Raw genomic sequence first — 14,031 nt, 5'->3', positions numbered from 1 at the left:
TTCTTTCTCCGGCTGGTTCGACGTGGGGCCGTCCTGGCCCTCTTGGATGATGCCTGTGGGCCCCTACCACCCCTTTGCAGCATCTCACCCCACTTCGGAGGGGCAATAATTGAGGTGGATCCCCACTGGGGAGGGATGCTGTCATCTCCCGCCCCTGAGCAACGGCCAGAGCATCTCAGGGTCTCGGCCCTGTGGTTTTGAGTTTTTTCTTCCAGCCGTTCCTCGGGCCAGAAACCTTCCTTATTGCCCTTGAAGCCCAAATTTGCGGCGGTGCTGGTGGGGGGTAGGCAGGAGAAGACCCAAGCAGGGGGCAGAGGGAGGGGAAGGGCAGATCATTCCAGTCTGGGGGCTTCAGGCTGATGATGTATGGGCTAAGAAAGCACGCTTGCTGTAGCCGCTCAAAATTCCATTCCTTCTGTCAGCCGACAACAACTGGGGGGGAGGAAGTATATGATCATTTATAACAGTTTTTTAAATTCCTCTTCTCTGAGTAACTCTCAAGGTGGGAAGCACCGCGGAGGAGACACCGCCCTTCCTCCATGCTGGAAATCGCCACCAGCGCACTTCGAAGCGCGCGTTCCCCTAAAGCTGGTTTTGCTAGAATTAAAAAAATTGCCGTCGGGAAGGCGTCGCTGCGCTGCCGTAACCCCTGAAAGCTGCCCAGTGTTTTATTTGGGTGACCGCTGTGCTTATTTTTTTAACCCTGACGATGCCCAAAGCGGGTGGTGAACCCCCGGGAGGCGGCCGTGCTCGGACGGGGTCCCCGTGTTGCGTGGTGGCAGATGCCCCCCCATCTTGCCCGGTGGCCAAATATATTTTATCCTAGAGCTGAAAATGATGAAATATTGTCAATCCAAGCCGTATCTTGGATTGAAAAATCCAAATTGGGAACGCTGATCCGTAACTGAGCCTGTCCCTGGCAGGGAGACGCCAGGCAGCGCGTTCTTCTCTGTGTTTCCTTAAATAGGGGTGATATTTTCCCTCTGTCCTCCACGTGATCCAACTCAGAGCTCAAACACCCCGGGGGTGGCTGGAGACGAGCCCTGGGGATAAATCACCCTGCACTTCTGAGGAAAAAAAAAAAAAAAAAATAGAAAAATAATCCACAAAGACCTCGTGTTGCAGCTGCCTAACGGGTAAGTGTCTCATTTTGGGACGGTTGAGGACATCCCGGCAAAGGGAACCGGCAGCGTCCCGGCCACCCTGGCACTGCCGAGATGTTTTTCCAAGTGTCAAGGCGAAAGGGCTGTTAAATTTGGGGTTTGTGGTGGCCTGTCGGTGTGGTGCAAGCCGTCGAGGCGGGGTTGGGGGGAAGGGAGGGTCGCGTCGCCAGGCATGCTTTCAGGTTCTGCGTCTGCTGCGTTAACCGATTAAAATCGGTTCCCGGTAAAAAGGAAGCAGCAGGGAGACGTAAAAGCCGGTTTCCCACCGGGTTTCTGAGCAGTCGGGCACCGTTGGAGGGTTCCTACGTTGGCTTCGGTCCGTGCTCAGAAGGGTGGGAAGCAGACGTGGGGAGGACACCGGGTGGCGGAGCAGCAAGGGAGCAGGTTAGAGCTTGAGCTTTGGGGACAAAATGCCAATTCCCACCGGGCAGGAAGGTTGGCTCCTTCTCCTTCGGCCATCCCAGGAGTGGAGACGCCAACCTGAGGTGTCAACGCCCAGGGCGCAGACTTGAGGGCAAGACAAACCTCGATGCCCAAGAGGTGGACTATTGGAGTCCAAGGCTTGCTCAAGGGCAATTCACCCCATCCTAAACCCAACGTCTAAAGGAGATTAGAGCTTCCCTCGCTGCTCCTCCTTCCTCCACCCGCGGTGGGACCTTTTATATGTTCACTCCGCTGCAGGCAGCAAGGAGAAGAGGAACGGGAGCGGCCGGAGGAGCTGCTGCCATGGCCTCCAGATCATCTAGAGCAAGGGAAGGGGGAGAAGAGAGCACCCACCACAGCGTCCTGCAGTGCCGGCCGGATCCTGGCCACCTGGGCTGTGTCCCCACCAGCTGCGGAGGTGGGACAGCCCGATCCTGGCCGGAGCGAGGAAGGCTTGGAGATGCCGAGGCAGTCGGCCACCGAACCCGGCTCGGGAAAGGAAATTTCCAACCCAAACAGCATTTGGAGCATTTAACGGAGAAGCTGAAGCTCCTGGGGCTGGAAGGAGGCGGGGAGGAGACGGAGCAGCTCTGCCGGCGGCGCAAGAGGACGATCACCTTCAAGGGGGATGCAAAACCACCTGGCTCCAGCCGTGATGGACCACGGGCTCACGGGGGTCCCACCACAGCCTACGTAGAGGAACCTGCCCAGGAGGACAGGGTTAGGTCCAGGACCAAGCTTGGGTTATTCCTTTTCTTGAGTTTTTCTGACCACCCTAAGGGACACGGTGGTTTCTTTGAGCTTCTCGGGATCACAGGCTCCAAGCCAGCTTTGAAGTTCTCCATAGCTGTTTGTTTTTGTTTTTTTTTTCCCCATGAAAATAAGTAAATAGAAATAGTCGGGGAGAGGTAGAAATTGTAAAAACAACACGCAACTCTTTTTGGCTAAAAATAGGAAAAGATTCATTTTCAGACTAAACCCTTTGCCCCAAATCAGTCAACGGCCATTTTCCAGTTTACTTCATGTGAGAATGAAACTGCCTTCTCTCTTGTCCTCCTGTGTCTTCTCCATCCTCGTGCCCATGCTGCCATTTTTTTTTCTCCCAAGTTGGGTGGGGAAGCACATCCCCTCATCCTATCCCTCCCCCAGATACCCTCTCAAACCACTTTTCTTCTTCCAGGACCAAATACACAGTGACCTGGAGAAGCTCAAGAAACAAAGGGAAGAGATTTTGGAATTGAAAATAAGTGGAGAGAGGCGATGCCAGGACTATTTGGTGAGTATCTGTTGCCATCACTCAGGAAAAAAAAGAGGTGTTGGACCAGTGTGATCCATGCTGTTGTCCTTCCATGTCTTGCAGACGCTGACGGAGTTCGAGAGACAGAAGATTGTGTCTGAATTTCGGCAGCTGCGCCGGTTTCTGAAGGACCAAGAGCTCGTCCTCCTGGCTCGGCTGGGAGAGCTGGACAGGGAGATGATGAGGAGGCAGGAGGAAGAGGAGAACAAGATGTCAGGGGAGATTTCACTCCTCGACATCCTCATCTGCGAGATGGAGAAGAAGCTTGAGCAACCTGTGAGCAGATTCCTGCAGGTCGGATGCTCTTCTGGGCCTTGGGTGGATTCTTCCCCCGATTTTGGGAGGGGAGACTGAGGCTTTTTTTCTCTCTCTTCCCACGCCAGGACGCCCGGAGTGCTGTGGCCAGGTACGTGCTCTTCCACCACCCCCGTCTCAACGATGGGGCAAAGCTCACGGGCACCATCCCCATGGTTTCTGGGACAGAGATGGAAATTTTGGCAATTCAGGCAGGGCTTGGCGAGGTGTGGAGACAAGAAGGTGCCCCTGAACCCCACTGTGGGGATGCCCCGAGAGGAAGCACCCTAAGACTGGAGGTCTACTTGGCCATCAGGTCAACGGGGACCCAAGTATCCTCCTGTACAGAGCTGGTTGGCATCTCCAAACCTGGTACAGAGGGACATTTTGGGGACACCCAGCTCATTCCTCATCCCCAGATTGCCCGGGGTGCAGGGGGAGGAGGGATGGGCCCGGCCTCTGACGCCGTGTCCCATATCTAAGGGGTAAAGTTTGCATCCAGGTGGGAGACGGGGAGTGCCCGGAGGACAACGGAGACCTTCTCGGACCTGGAACAGAGGCTCCGTGTAATTTCTCGACAAAACTATGTCCTCAGAGAGACACTGGGGAGATTTCAAGGTACCCTGGAGCATGATGGGGTTGATGGGGGAGGGCAGCTCTGCCTGCTGCCGTTTTTTTCCTATTTTCCCAGGAAAAACACAATGGGAGCAAGAGTGAGCAGAATTACCAGCTGGAGAGCGTGGTGACCGACCTTTGTTCTTCATCCCCCAGACATTTTGCCATCCGAACTGGAGAAGGAGCAAGTATCATCTCTAGGAGGAAACGGGAAAGGTGAGGCTCTTTGGAGGAGCCGCTGCAAGGGCGTTTTTAGCTGAAATAGTGCTTAAAAAAAGCTGGGCAATGATGAGTTGAGCTCGCTTGGGAGTTCCTGAAGACACAAAGGAGCTCTGGTAGGTCCTCCAGCATGAGGTAAGGCTTCCCCAAGCAGGAAGTCATGGAGAAGTCTCTGCTTCCACACCCAGGACCGAGGCAGGGCTTTTTTTTTGGGGGTGGGGGGGTGGGGGGGTGATGTCCAATGCCACTTTCTTCTCCAGCATTCGTGACTCTGGACCCCGACACCGCCAACGCCCGGCTCATCCTGTCCCGGGACCGACGGGGGGTGAGATGGACGGATTCAGGGCAGGATCTTCCCCCCGTCACCCCCCAACGCTTCGATGCCTCCTCCTGCGTGCTGGGCTGCCAGGGCTTCACCCTGGGGAGCCACTGGTGGGAGGTGGAGGTGGCCGGAGGCAGGACCTGGGCGCTGGGGGTGGCCCGACGCTCCGTGCCCAGGAAGGGTTGGCTTGAGTTTCAACCGGAGAAGGGGATCTGGGCGCTGGGGCGGTGCGGGAATCGCTACCGCGCCTTCACTTCCCCCATCACCACCCTCCCCGCCACGGGGGAAACTGGGAGGGTGCGGGTGGCTCTGGACTACGGAGGGGGGCAAGTAGTGTTTTACCTCGCCGGGCGTGAGGCCCCCGTCTTTACGTTCCAAAAAGCCTCATTCAAGGGGGAGAGCATCTTCCCTTTCTTCTGGGTGGGGAGAGGCTCCCGCCTCCGCCTCTGCCCGTGAGATTTCCCTGCCCTCACCCTGTCCAGATTTGGGGGGGTGTCTTCTGTTCATTCTGCACATTTTTCCTTTTTTTGTTTGTTTTTTTTTTTTTGAAATGATGTTGCAAGAGAATCTCTTCAAGCAGAATTTGCAAAAAAAATTAAAATTTTGAATTTTGTTCTTTAATATTGTCCGGCAGCTCCTGGGGATGTGGGGACGGGGGACGCAGCTCTGGGGTGGCTCCAGGCAAGGAGTGGGATCTCATCCCCCCGCTCTTTTTCCCTGGGAAAAGCAGGACTTTTCCCTGTTCTGTCCTTCCCGGCAACGCTGCGTTGCCGCCCCTGCGAGAGAGCAAAGGGACCTGGGGTGGAAAGGCAGAGAGTTGTGCCTGCCCCACCATTGCCTCCTTCCTCAGCGCAAGCCACAGCGTGGAGCGAGAAGAGGGGTGCAGGTGTGCGACAGAAAAAGCTCCTGGAGTTCCCCCCCCCGCCTCCAGGGAGCAGGATCCAGCCTGGATTTTGGGAAGGTGGCAGCCTGGGGACAAACCCAGTTGCTGCACTGGCCTCCCAGCTTGGTCCAGCATGGAGCTCAGCCTTCCTCTGCCAGGAGACATGGGGCCGATCGGCACGAACGCTCTCTGGTCTCTGCCCAAGTTTGGGGTGGTTTGGGGGCAACAACGCTCTCCATTTCTTGCCTTGGGGTGGTGTTGGGGTGCCAACGCCCTCCCCTTCCTGCCCAAATTGGGGTGGGTTGGGGCAGGCAATATTCTCCGCTTCCTGTCCAACTTGGTTTGGGTTTCGGGGGTGCCAACACCCTCCTGTTCCAGCCTAACTTGGAATGGTTTGGGGGCACCGACAGTCTTCGGTGCCTCCCCAACTTGGGGTGGATTTTAGGTGCCAACACCCTCCTAGTCCTGCCCAACTTGGAGTGGTTTGGGAGTGATCCCGGGCAGGATGCGCTGCCTACAAGAGAGAGAAGAGCTGCTCAGCACCAAGAAAATAGCCAAAACCTCCAATCTCACCCCAAAAATGGAGCCTGCGGTGCTGCTGAGCAGCCCCCGCCCCCCCCCCCCCCCGCCCCTCACTGCCCCTCTGCTCCCTGGGCTCGGTGATCTGACTCGGGCGGGAGCCCAGGGAGTCGTCGAGGTTCCGTGATCCCCTCGGGTTAAATGACGGGGAGACAACCAGGTAAAATGTTTAACTTGTGGTAGAAAGAAGTTAAACGTGGAAATGGAGAGTAAGCGGTGGGGTCTCTTCTTGATGAGTCGAGAAGCAAGAAAAGAAAGGAAAGAAAAGGAAAGAGAGGGAGATAAAGAGTCAGAGGATGCGGGTCACCACCCCAGGTCCCAGCGCTGTCCCAGCTCCGGTCCCCTCGGGGTGGGGGCGCCCCCAGCAACGTCCTCTGTCACGTTTTAAGTTCATTTTATCGGCTGATTTGCATAGCAGACCAAGCAAGGCAGGTCCTGGGCCCCCCAGGGTTACCTACGGGCTCCCCAAAACCCCGCGGGGTGGGGACGGGCTCACCCCCGGTGCCCCCGCCCAATTCGGGGTACAGCCCCCAGGCCCCCCGGAGCTGGGTAGGACCCTCCCCAGACCCCGGGACCCACACCCTGCTACAGGGACAGCCCCTCGCACCCCCCTGCACCCCTTCCTTTGGGGCTGGATGGGGGGGTGTGAAGAGAGACGACTTTTATCTCCCCGAAACAGGGGCTGAGAATAAACAGCCTGAGAAAGAGATAAAGGGGGGGGCCCGGCCGGTTCTGCTGCAGCCTCAGGGCCATCGCGCCTGCGAGTGACTTTTCCCTCATTATCCGCAAAATGCATGTTAAGGTCGACACCCCTGCATATGCCAACGAAGATTAACAGGAGCGTGGGCGTTACATCATCCCACCAAGCGCTTTACACCTCCCCATACATGCGGGACGTGGGGCGAGCTGGGGCAGGGACGCAAGGAAAGCGCGTATAAATGGAGTGGGGGTGAGGAGTGAAAAAGAAAACCAAAACCCCACGGAAGAGGTAGAAAGAAGAAAGGAGGAGGTGAAGAAGTGAAGGAGACGGCGGCATCCCTGCCAAACTCGGACGGGACCGACGCAGCCCCGGGGCCGGTGATCTCTATTTCTTCTCTTTTCTCTTCTCTTCTCTTCTCTTCTCTTCTCTTCTCTTCTCTTCTCTTCTCTTCTCTTCTCTTCTCTTCTCTTCTCTTCTCTTCTCTTCTCTTCTCTTCTCTTCTCTTCTCTTCTCTTCTCTTCTCTTCTCTTCTCTTCTCTTCTCTTCTCTTCTCTTCTCTTCTCTTCTCTTCTCTTCTCTTCTCTTCTCTTCTCTTCTCTTCTCTTCTCTTCTCTTCTCTTCTCTTCTCTTCTCTTCTCTTCTCTTCTCTTCTCTTCTCTTCTCTTCTCTTCTCTTCTCTTCTCTTCTTTCTCTTCTCTTCTCTTCTCTTCTCTTCTCTTCTCTTCTCTCCTCTTCTCTCCTCTTCTCTCTTTTCCCCCTCTTCCCTTCTTGCCATTAACACAAACCACACTGTACCGCTTGCCATAACTCGCCACGCTAGCGCGTACCCCGTTAGGGCGCTGGGGTCAATCAATAATTGCCTGTGCGTGGGCTTTGAGACACGTTTTGCCGTCGGACGCGTCCAACGTCTCCTGTCCACTGTCCCGTGGGCCGGCAGGGACACGGCCCCCGCCGCGTCCCCAAGGGGACAGGGCACGGCTGGGGTGTCCCGTCACTTGGAACCCTCCCACCCACCTTGTCCCCTTCTCCCCCAGCCCCCCCAAACTCCCGGCTGTCCTAGGGCTGCAGGGACGCTGCTGGGCTCCTCCGAGATGCCCCAAAATCACCGGGCACTGCTCAGCCCCCCACCCCCCCCAGACGCACAGCGTTTTCCTTCCTCTTTTATTTTTCTATCTGTTTTACTCCTGTTTTCGGGAGGAGGGTCGGATCTTGAACTCCCTCCACAGCCTGACACTGGGCAAAAGCTGGAGGTGCTGGGGCCGCCCTGGTTCTCCCGCAGCTCGGACCCTCGGGCCGGCGAGTGACTTTTCTTTCCACAGGGGATGCGGAGCAGTGACTTGAGCTGAGCGGCCGGTGCGGGATTTCGCGGCCATCCCGGCGTGGGGGGAGCGGGGCAGCGCCGGGATTGCCGCAGCCTCTTTTGGGGGGCACCCCCTCTCCTTCGGCCGTCCCCCCGACTTGCCCCCCTCTCCCCCCGGGCTCCACCGCAGATGCGGTTCCCCGCCAGCCCCAGGGGCCTCCTGAGCTGTTTGGTGACCCTCCACCTCCTCCGGCTAGGATCAGGTAGGGATCCTGTGGGGATGGGGGGGCTTGTGCCTGCTACGGGGGGCAGGTGGGCGGCAGGGGAGCCATCCCCGAGATAAAACACGCAGCTGGGGTTTGCTTTCCCTTCCTTTCACTTTTTCCCTTAGTTTCGCTTTCCGCCAGGCTCCCCCCAAAACGTTGGTGCCTTAAGGCGAGGCCGGCGGGGACCGAGGTCATTTTCTGGAGCAGGTTCCCACTCCCGGGAAAACTCCTTCTCCTCCCAGTCCTCCCGCTCCCTCCCCAGGGTCTCCGGGCTCTGCGGAGCACGGGGAGGGCAAAGCAGCACCGGGGGGATGGAGCCGGCGCCGCTCACGCCGAGTTCAACCCAATTAACGACGTGTCGACAATTAACGTAGGCACGACCCCCTTGTCTCTGTGTCCCTCTCCCTCACCCAGATGGCTTCACAGTAGAGGGACCAGTCTATCCTATCGTTGCCATCGTGGGGCAGGACATCGTGCTGCCGTGTCACTTGCCCTCACAAGAGGACGCTCGGTCCTTTGAGATCCAGTGGACCCGGCACCATTTCTCCGAAATAGTGCACCACTACCGCAACGGCGAGGACCAGTATGGGGCACAGCTAAAGGAATATCATGGGAGGACAGAGCTGGTCAAGGATGGTCTCTCCACTGGGAACCTGGACTTGCGAATCCGTGGGGTGAGACCCTCTGACGATGGCCAGTACTTCTGCACCGTGCAAGACGCTGCCTCTTTCGGAGAAGCCACCGTGGAGCTGGAGGTGGCAGGTTTGTGGCCGGGGCGGGGTGTCCAGGGGCTGATCCTGGTGTCCGAGGGTCCGGGTGTCCCTCCCAGAGCTCCGGCCCATCCTTCACTTCATGACAAACTTGCCAAACTTGGGGGGGTTTGGGGGCACCGACCACCTCCCATTTCTGCCCAAGACGGGGTCGGTTTGGGGGCTCCAACACTCTTCGATTCCCACCCAACTTGGGGTGGTATTCAAGAGCTGATGGTCTTCCATTTGTGACCAACTAGGGGGGGTTGTGCACCGCCAAAAGTCTCCAGTTCCTGACCCACTTCGGGTGGTTTGGGGTGCCAACACACTCTGGTTTCTACCCAAAATGAGGTGGTTTTGGGTTGTTAATGATCACCTTTTCATGTCCCAGTTGGGTGTGGTTTTGGGGCACCAACACTCTCCAGTTCCTGCCTAACAATTCGGGTGGGTTTGGGGCACCAACACTGTCCAGTTCCTGCCCAACAATTCGGGTGGGTTTGGGGCACCAACACTCTCCAGTTCCTGCCCAACAATTCGGGTGGGTTTGGGGGGACCAACACACTCTAGTTTCTACCCAAAATGAGGTGGTTTTGGGTTGTTAATGATCACCTTTTCATGTCCCAGTTGGGTGTGGTTTTGGGGCACCAACACTCTCCAGTTCCTGCCTAACAATTCGGGTGGGTTTGGGGCACCAACACTGTCCAGTTCCTGCCCAACAATTCGGGTGGGTTTGGGGCACCAACACTCTCCAGTTCCTGCCCAACAATTTGGGAGGTTTTGGGGCACCAACACTCTCCAGTTCCTGCCCAACAATTCGGGAGGTTTTGGGGCACCAACACTCTCCAGTTCCTGCCCAACAATTCGGGTGGGTTTGGGGCACCGACGCTCTCCCCTTCCTGCCCAACTTGGGGAGGTTTTTGGGGCGCGAGGGACGTTGCCGAGCCCGCTGGCCCAGCCCCTGCGGGACCGGTGCTGTGTCTGCTGTGGGGCTGGGTCTTTGCCTTTGAGTCGGGTCCATCCCTAACTCGCCCCCCCGGGCTCTCCCCCAGCCACGGGCTCTGTCCCTCAGCTCTCTCTGGAGGCTTACGGGGACGGAGGCGTCCGCGTGCTGTGCCGCTCGGCCGGCTGGTACCCGCAACCGCAGGTGCTGTGGCAAGATCCCAGCGGGCAGCATCTGACCTCGGTCGCCCAGAGACGTTCCCCTGATGAGCGGGGCCTGTTTGGCATCGAAGACGTCACCGTCGTGACCGGGAATGGAGCCAGGACCTTCTCCTGCGTGGTCAGGAACAGCCGCCTCAACCAGGAGCGGGAGTCGTCCCTGCGCATCTCGGGTGCGGCCCCGGGCTGGGCTTTGCTGCGCCGCCCGCAGCAGCTTTGAGCTCAGCTTCCCGGTGAAACGGGGGGTCGGGGAGGGGGGGTCTGCACCTTCGGATGAGCTCCAGCGCCCGAGAGAGCCCGGGGCGCTTCGGGTCAGCGCCGGTGCTCCCGTGGGACGCAGAGGACGATGTCCCTTGAGTTCAGGGCTCCCAGGACAGGGCTTGTAGGAGCCGGGGGTTTGGGCTTTTTTCTTTTTTGCCTCCCCCTCACCCACGGGAGTGTAACACCAGCCCTTTCCCGGCTGCTTTCTGGTTTCCCAGCTCCCTTCTTCCACAATGCCCATCCCTGGATGGTGGCTCTGGGTGTGCTCCTCGTGCTCCTGGTCGCGTTCACAGGCCTCAGCGCGTACCTGTGGAGAAGGAAAGGTAAGTTTGGGCTGGGGGGATGGCGGGGAAGGGCTCGGTGCGGCGTGAGGCTGAGCCCTGGCCCACGGGCACACATGGCACCAGCCCACAGCTGTGTCAGCACAGCGCTTTGTGCCTTCCTTAAAAAGCTCTTTGGGCAAAGTAGGGAAGGGGAAAGGGAGCCGGGCTGTGGGCGGGAGCCCAGGGAGCACAGCCGGCCCGTCTGGACGGTGGGATGGGCCAAGAGACTCCCTGGAGGTGCCACCAGGGATGAAGCAAGCTGCTCCGCTGACCACCTCTTCCTCTGCCTTTGCTTTCCAGTGGTGCAGTCCAGAGAGCTGGGTGAGTCCTTCTGGCCCCTTCCACTGGGAAAAACCTCCGGAGAACGGAGCCCCATGGGAAGGGACTTGGGTTCCGACAACTCTTGATCCTTCCGCGGCCACTGACCTGGGCCAACGGAGCCAAAACGGGGCTGGGGCGCGCCGGGGTGGAGAGCATGGCGGGCCTTTCCCCACACCCCAAAGAGAAGGAGTTTAGGGTCTGCCCAAGCTCTGCCAGCTCCTTGGGGGGGACTGATGGGGTGAGAACCTCTCCCCTCTCCTCACCCACTGATTCTCTTTCTCCTTTCCAGAACAACGAGATGAAGAACTGGGTGAGTCTCCGTGAGCTCTGGCACGGTGCAGGGTCCTCGCCCGGGCGCTCTGTGCTCGGCCCTTCCCCTCCTCACCCATCCTCTCCCTCCCTCCATCCCCTGGGTGCGGGGACACCCCAAGGGGCTGTTCCTGTGGGGGTGGGTCCCTCACGGAGACCTCCCCCTTCTTGTGCCTTAACCCTGCCCAGATCCACAGGGCACCACTGTTGGGACGTGACCCTGCTGGAAGGGAGACATTCCCCGTGTTTGGGGATGTTTCCCCACACCCCAAAGAGAAGGAGTTTGGGTTTCCCCAGCTCTGCCAGCTCCTTCGGGAACAATTATGGGGTGAGAACCTCTCCCCTCTCCTCACATATTGTTTTTCATTTTCCTTTTCAGAACAACGAGACGCAGCACTGGGTGAGTCTCCGTGAGCTCTGGCACGGCGCAGGGTCCTCTGTGCTCGGCCCTTCCCCTCCTCGCCCATCCTCTCCCTCCCTCCCTCCATCCCCTGGGTGCTGGGACACCCCAAGGGGCTGTTCTTGGGGGGCTGGGCACCTCAGGGACACCACTAGAGTATGGTGCCCTAACCCTGCCCAGATTCATGGGGCACCAGCAATAGGATATGACCCAGCTGGCCAAGAGCCTTTCCAGGGTTCGGAGGTGTTTTCCCACATCCCCAAGTGAAGGAGTTTGGGGTCTGCTCAAACTCTAACAACTCCCGTGAGATCACTTCTGGGTTGAGAACCTCTGGCCTCTCCTCACACACTGTTTCTCATTTTTCTTCCAGAACAACGAGACGCAGCACTGGGTGAGTCTCCGTGAGCTCTGGCACGGGGCAGGGTCCTCTGTGCTGAGCCCTTCCCCTCCTCGCCCATCCTCTCTCTCCCTCCATCTCCTGGGTGCAGGGACACCCCAAGGGGCTGTTCTTGGGGGGGTGGGCAACTCAAGGAGACCATTGCACTGTTTTCCCTTTTCCCCTGTTGCCTTCTCATGGGCACCAGTGGTGGGACATGACCGAGCTTACAGCGAGCTCTTCCCAGGGTTTGGGGGTGATTTCCCACACCCCAAAGAGAAGGAGTTTGGGTTTCCCCAGCTCTGCCAGCTCCTTCAGGAACACTTATGGGGTGAGAACCTCTCCCCTCTCCTCACATATTGTTTTTCATTTTCCTTTTCAGAACAACGAGACACAGAACTGGGTGAGTCTCCGTGAGCTCTGGCACGGGGCAGGGTCCTCTGTGCTCGGCCCTTCCCCTCCTCACCCGTCCTCTCCCTCCCTCCATCCCCCGGGTGCAGGGACACCCCAAGGGGCTGTGCCTGGGCTGGCCAACACCCCAAGGAGGCCACGCCAGGATTGTCCCCTGTACCCTGCACAGGTCCTCTGGGCATGGGTGGTGGGACCTGACCATGTCTTGTCTCTCCTTGTAGCCTGGAGAAAGTTCCTGCTTCCAGAATATCCAGGTAATTGGGTATTTTATTGCCCCTTTGGGTGCTTCTCCTCCACTTTCATCTGTGCGTAGATGTCATTGGGTGGGAAAGTGCAAGGGACTGGCCGTGCCCACCTGTGCTTGGTGACTCGGCCCCCCAGACCATCGCCCCACCCTGCATCTCCATCTGTTTCCTTTCCTTTCCAACCCATTCCGAGTTGCACCCTCGGGGTGCAGAGGAGCCACCTTCCCCATGACACCCCCTGCCCGGCCCAGAGCCAGCCACCTCCTCCCATCCTGCTGCTCCCTCCCGGGGATCCAGCCCCACCGGTGCCTCTTCCCACGGCCCCAAGCTGGGGCCAGCCCCAGGACCTTTAGGAGGAAGGAGATGCCCAGTCTCCTGCCCCGTGGGGCACAGCCTGGCCCTGGGCTGCCGAAACCCTGCCCAGGACTGAGCTCTGCCCCTGAGGCTCTGGCTCCTCCTGTCCCCTGCAGATGTGGTCACCCTGGATCCAAACACGGCTCATTCCCGACTCGTCCTGTCGCCGGATGGGAGAAGTGTCAGTTTGGGAACTTCACAGCAGGATCTGCCTGATCTCCCGGAGAGATTTAGCAACTGGTGCTGCGTGCTTGGCCAGGAGGGGTTCCGGGACGGGAGGCACTGCTGGGAGGTGGAGGTGGTGGGGAAGGTGGGGGGTGACGCATGGTGGGGTGTGGGGGTGGCCAAGGAATCTGTGGACAAGAAGGGGTATGGGTGCCTGAGCCCTGAGGATGGGGTCTGGGCGCTGTGGCATTGGAAAAACCTTGAGTCTCTCACCAATCCTCCCACGGTCCTGTTCGTGTCCCCGCTGCCCAGGAGGATCTGGGTCTGTCTGGACTGCACCCAGGGGCTGGTGACTTTCATCAATGCCGAGAACGGGGCCGAGCTCTTCACTTTCCCACCGACCTCCCTCAGTGGGGCGCGCCTCCGCCCCTGGTTTTGGCTGCAGACAGCAAACACAACGCTGCGCCTCAGGGGCAGCTCCCCCCAGCCCGTCTGACCCCCCCCTCCCAGCCCCCCAGGAGATCCTGCCCTTCTCCAGACGCTGCCCGCTCTCCTCTCCTCCGTCCCACGTTGTGCCCTGAGCAAGCCCGGGGGAGCAGAGGGGCATTGAGGGGCCGGGGGCTGCTCTGCGGCACCACAAACACCATTTTTTTTGGGTCGGATCAGATATTTTGGATATGTTCTGGGTGCTGAGCAGCTCTTCTCTCCGTTATACTACGTGTGACCTGCCCTGGCGCAGCAGGATTGGTATCAATAAATTTTTGCACGTGTCTGTGGCGGCTGTGGTGTGTCTGATGCGGCTTTTTGCCCCATTCCCCGGAGGGTATTTGCAGCAGAGTTGGAGACGTGGTGGGAGCATGTTCCAACTCGGACTGGGAGCCCAGGGAGTCGTAAAGGT

At 58.6% G+C, this 14,031-nt stretch overlaps 2 protein-coding genes and 1 long non-coding RNA gene across 8 annotated transcripts; 2 read left to right on the top strand and 1 right to left on the bottom strand.

The window, feature by feature from the left end:
- The first annotated feature begins 1,553 nt into the window (after positions 1-1,553).
- Positions 1,554-4,874, top strand: LOC104362349 (zinc finger protein RFP-like). The gene is made up of 7 exons (XM_032982110.2): positions 1,554-2,306; positions 2,767-2,862; positions 2,947-3,177; positions 3,267-3,289; positions 3,680-3,795; positions 3,949-4,008; positions 4,272-4,874. Exons 1-7 carry the CDS (start codon positions 1,827-1,829, stop codon positions 4,787-4,789), a joined length of 1,524 nt encoding a protein of 507 aa, XP_032838001.2. The 5' UTR covers positions 1,554-1,826; the 3' UTR covers positions 4,790-4,874.
- Positions 4,875-5,448: 574 nt separating this feature from the next.
- LOC122154368 lies at positions 5,449-9,853 on the bottom strand. The gene is made up of 3 exons (XR_006166276.1): positions 9,248-9,853; positions 9,136-9,138; positions 5,449-5,462 (listed from the first exon to the last, which is right to left on the bottom strand). It is a non-coding gene; the product is annotated as an uncharacterized LOC122154368 (long non-coding RNA).
- LOC116960025 (butyrophilin subfamily 1 member A1-like) lies at positions 6,510-13,909 on the top strand. Of its 6 annotated transcripts, XM_042802061.1 has the most exons (12): positions 6,512-6,872; positions 7,815-8,058; positions 8,476-8,823; positions 9,860-10,141; positions 10,448-10,552; positions 10,853-10,873; positions 11,163-11,183; positions 11,562-11,582; positions 11,953-11,973; positions 12,341-12,361; positions 12,591-12,623; positions 13,085-13,909. In XM_042802061.1, the coding sequence occupies exons 2-12, from the start codon at positions 7,986-7,988 to the stop codon at positions 13,627-13,629; spliced, it is 1,491 nt and encodes a 496-aa protein (XP_042657995.1). In that variant the 5' UTR covers positions 6,512-6,872; positions 7,815-7,985; the 3' UTR covers positions 13,630-13,909. The 6 variants fall into 6 exon arrangements, 5 of the variants coding, with proteins under 5 accessions (XP_042657991.1, XP_042657992.1, XP_042657995.1 ...); XM_042802057.1 differs by having other exon boundaries at positions 6,510-6,872; positions 10,448-10,873; XR_006166225.1 differs by having other exon boundaries at positions 6,511-6,872; positions 10,448-10,873; positions 12,539-12,623; positions 13,085-13,150.
- The last annotated feature ends 122 nt before the right edge of the window (positions 13,910-14,031 follow it).

This window comes from Tyto alba, unplaced genomic scaffold (assembly GCF_018691265.1).
Source record: "Tyto alba isolate M040663 unplaced genomic scaffold, T.alba_DEE_v4.0 Super-Scaffold_100000100064, whole genome shotgun sequence".
Lineage (NCBI taxonomy): Eukaryota > Metazoa > Chordata > Aves > Strigiformes > Tytonidae > Tyto > Tyto alba.
The sequence above is the reverse complement of the archived record's forward strand: the minus strand, read 5'-3'. Positions and strand labels throughout refer to the sequence as shown.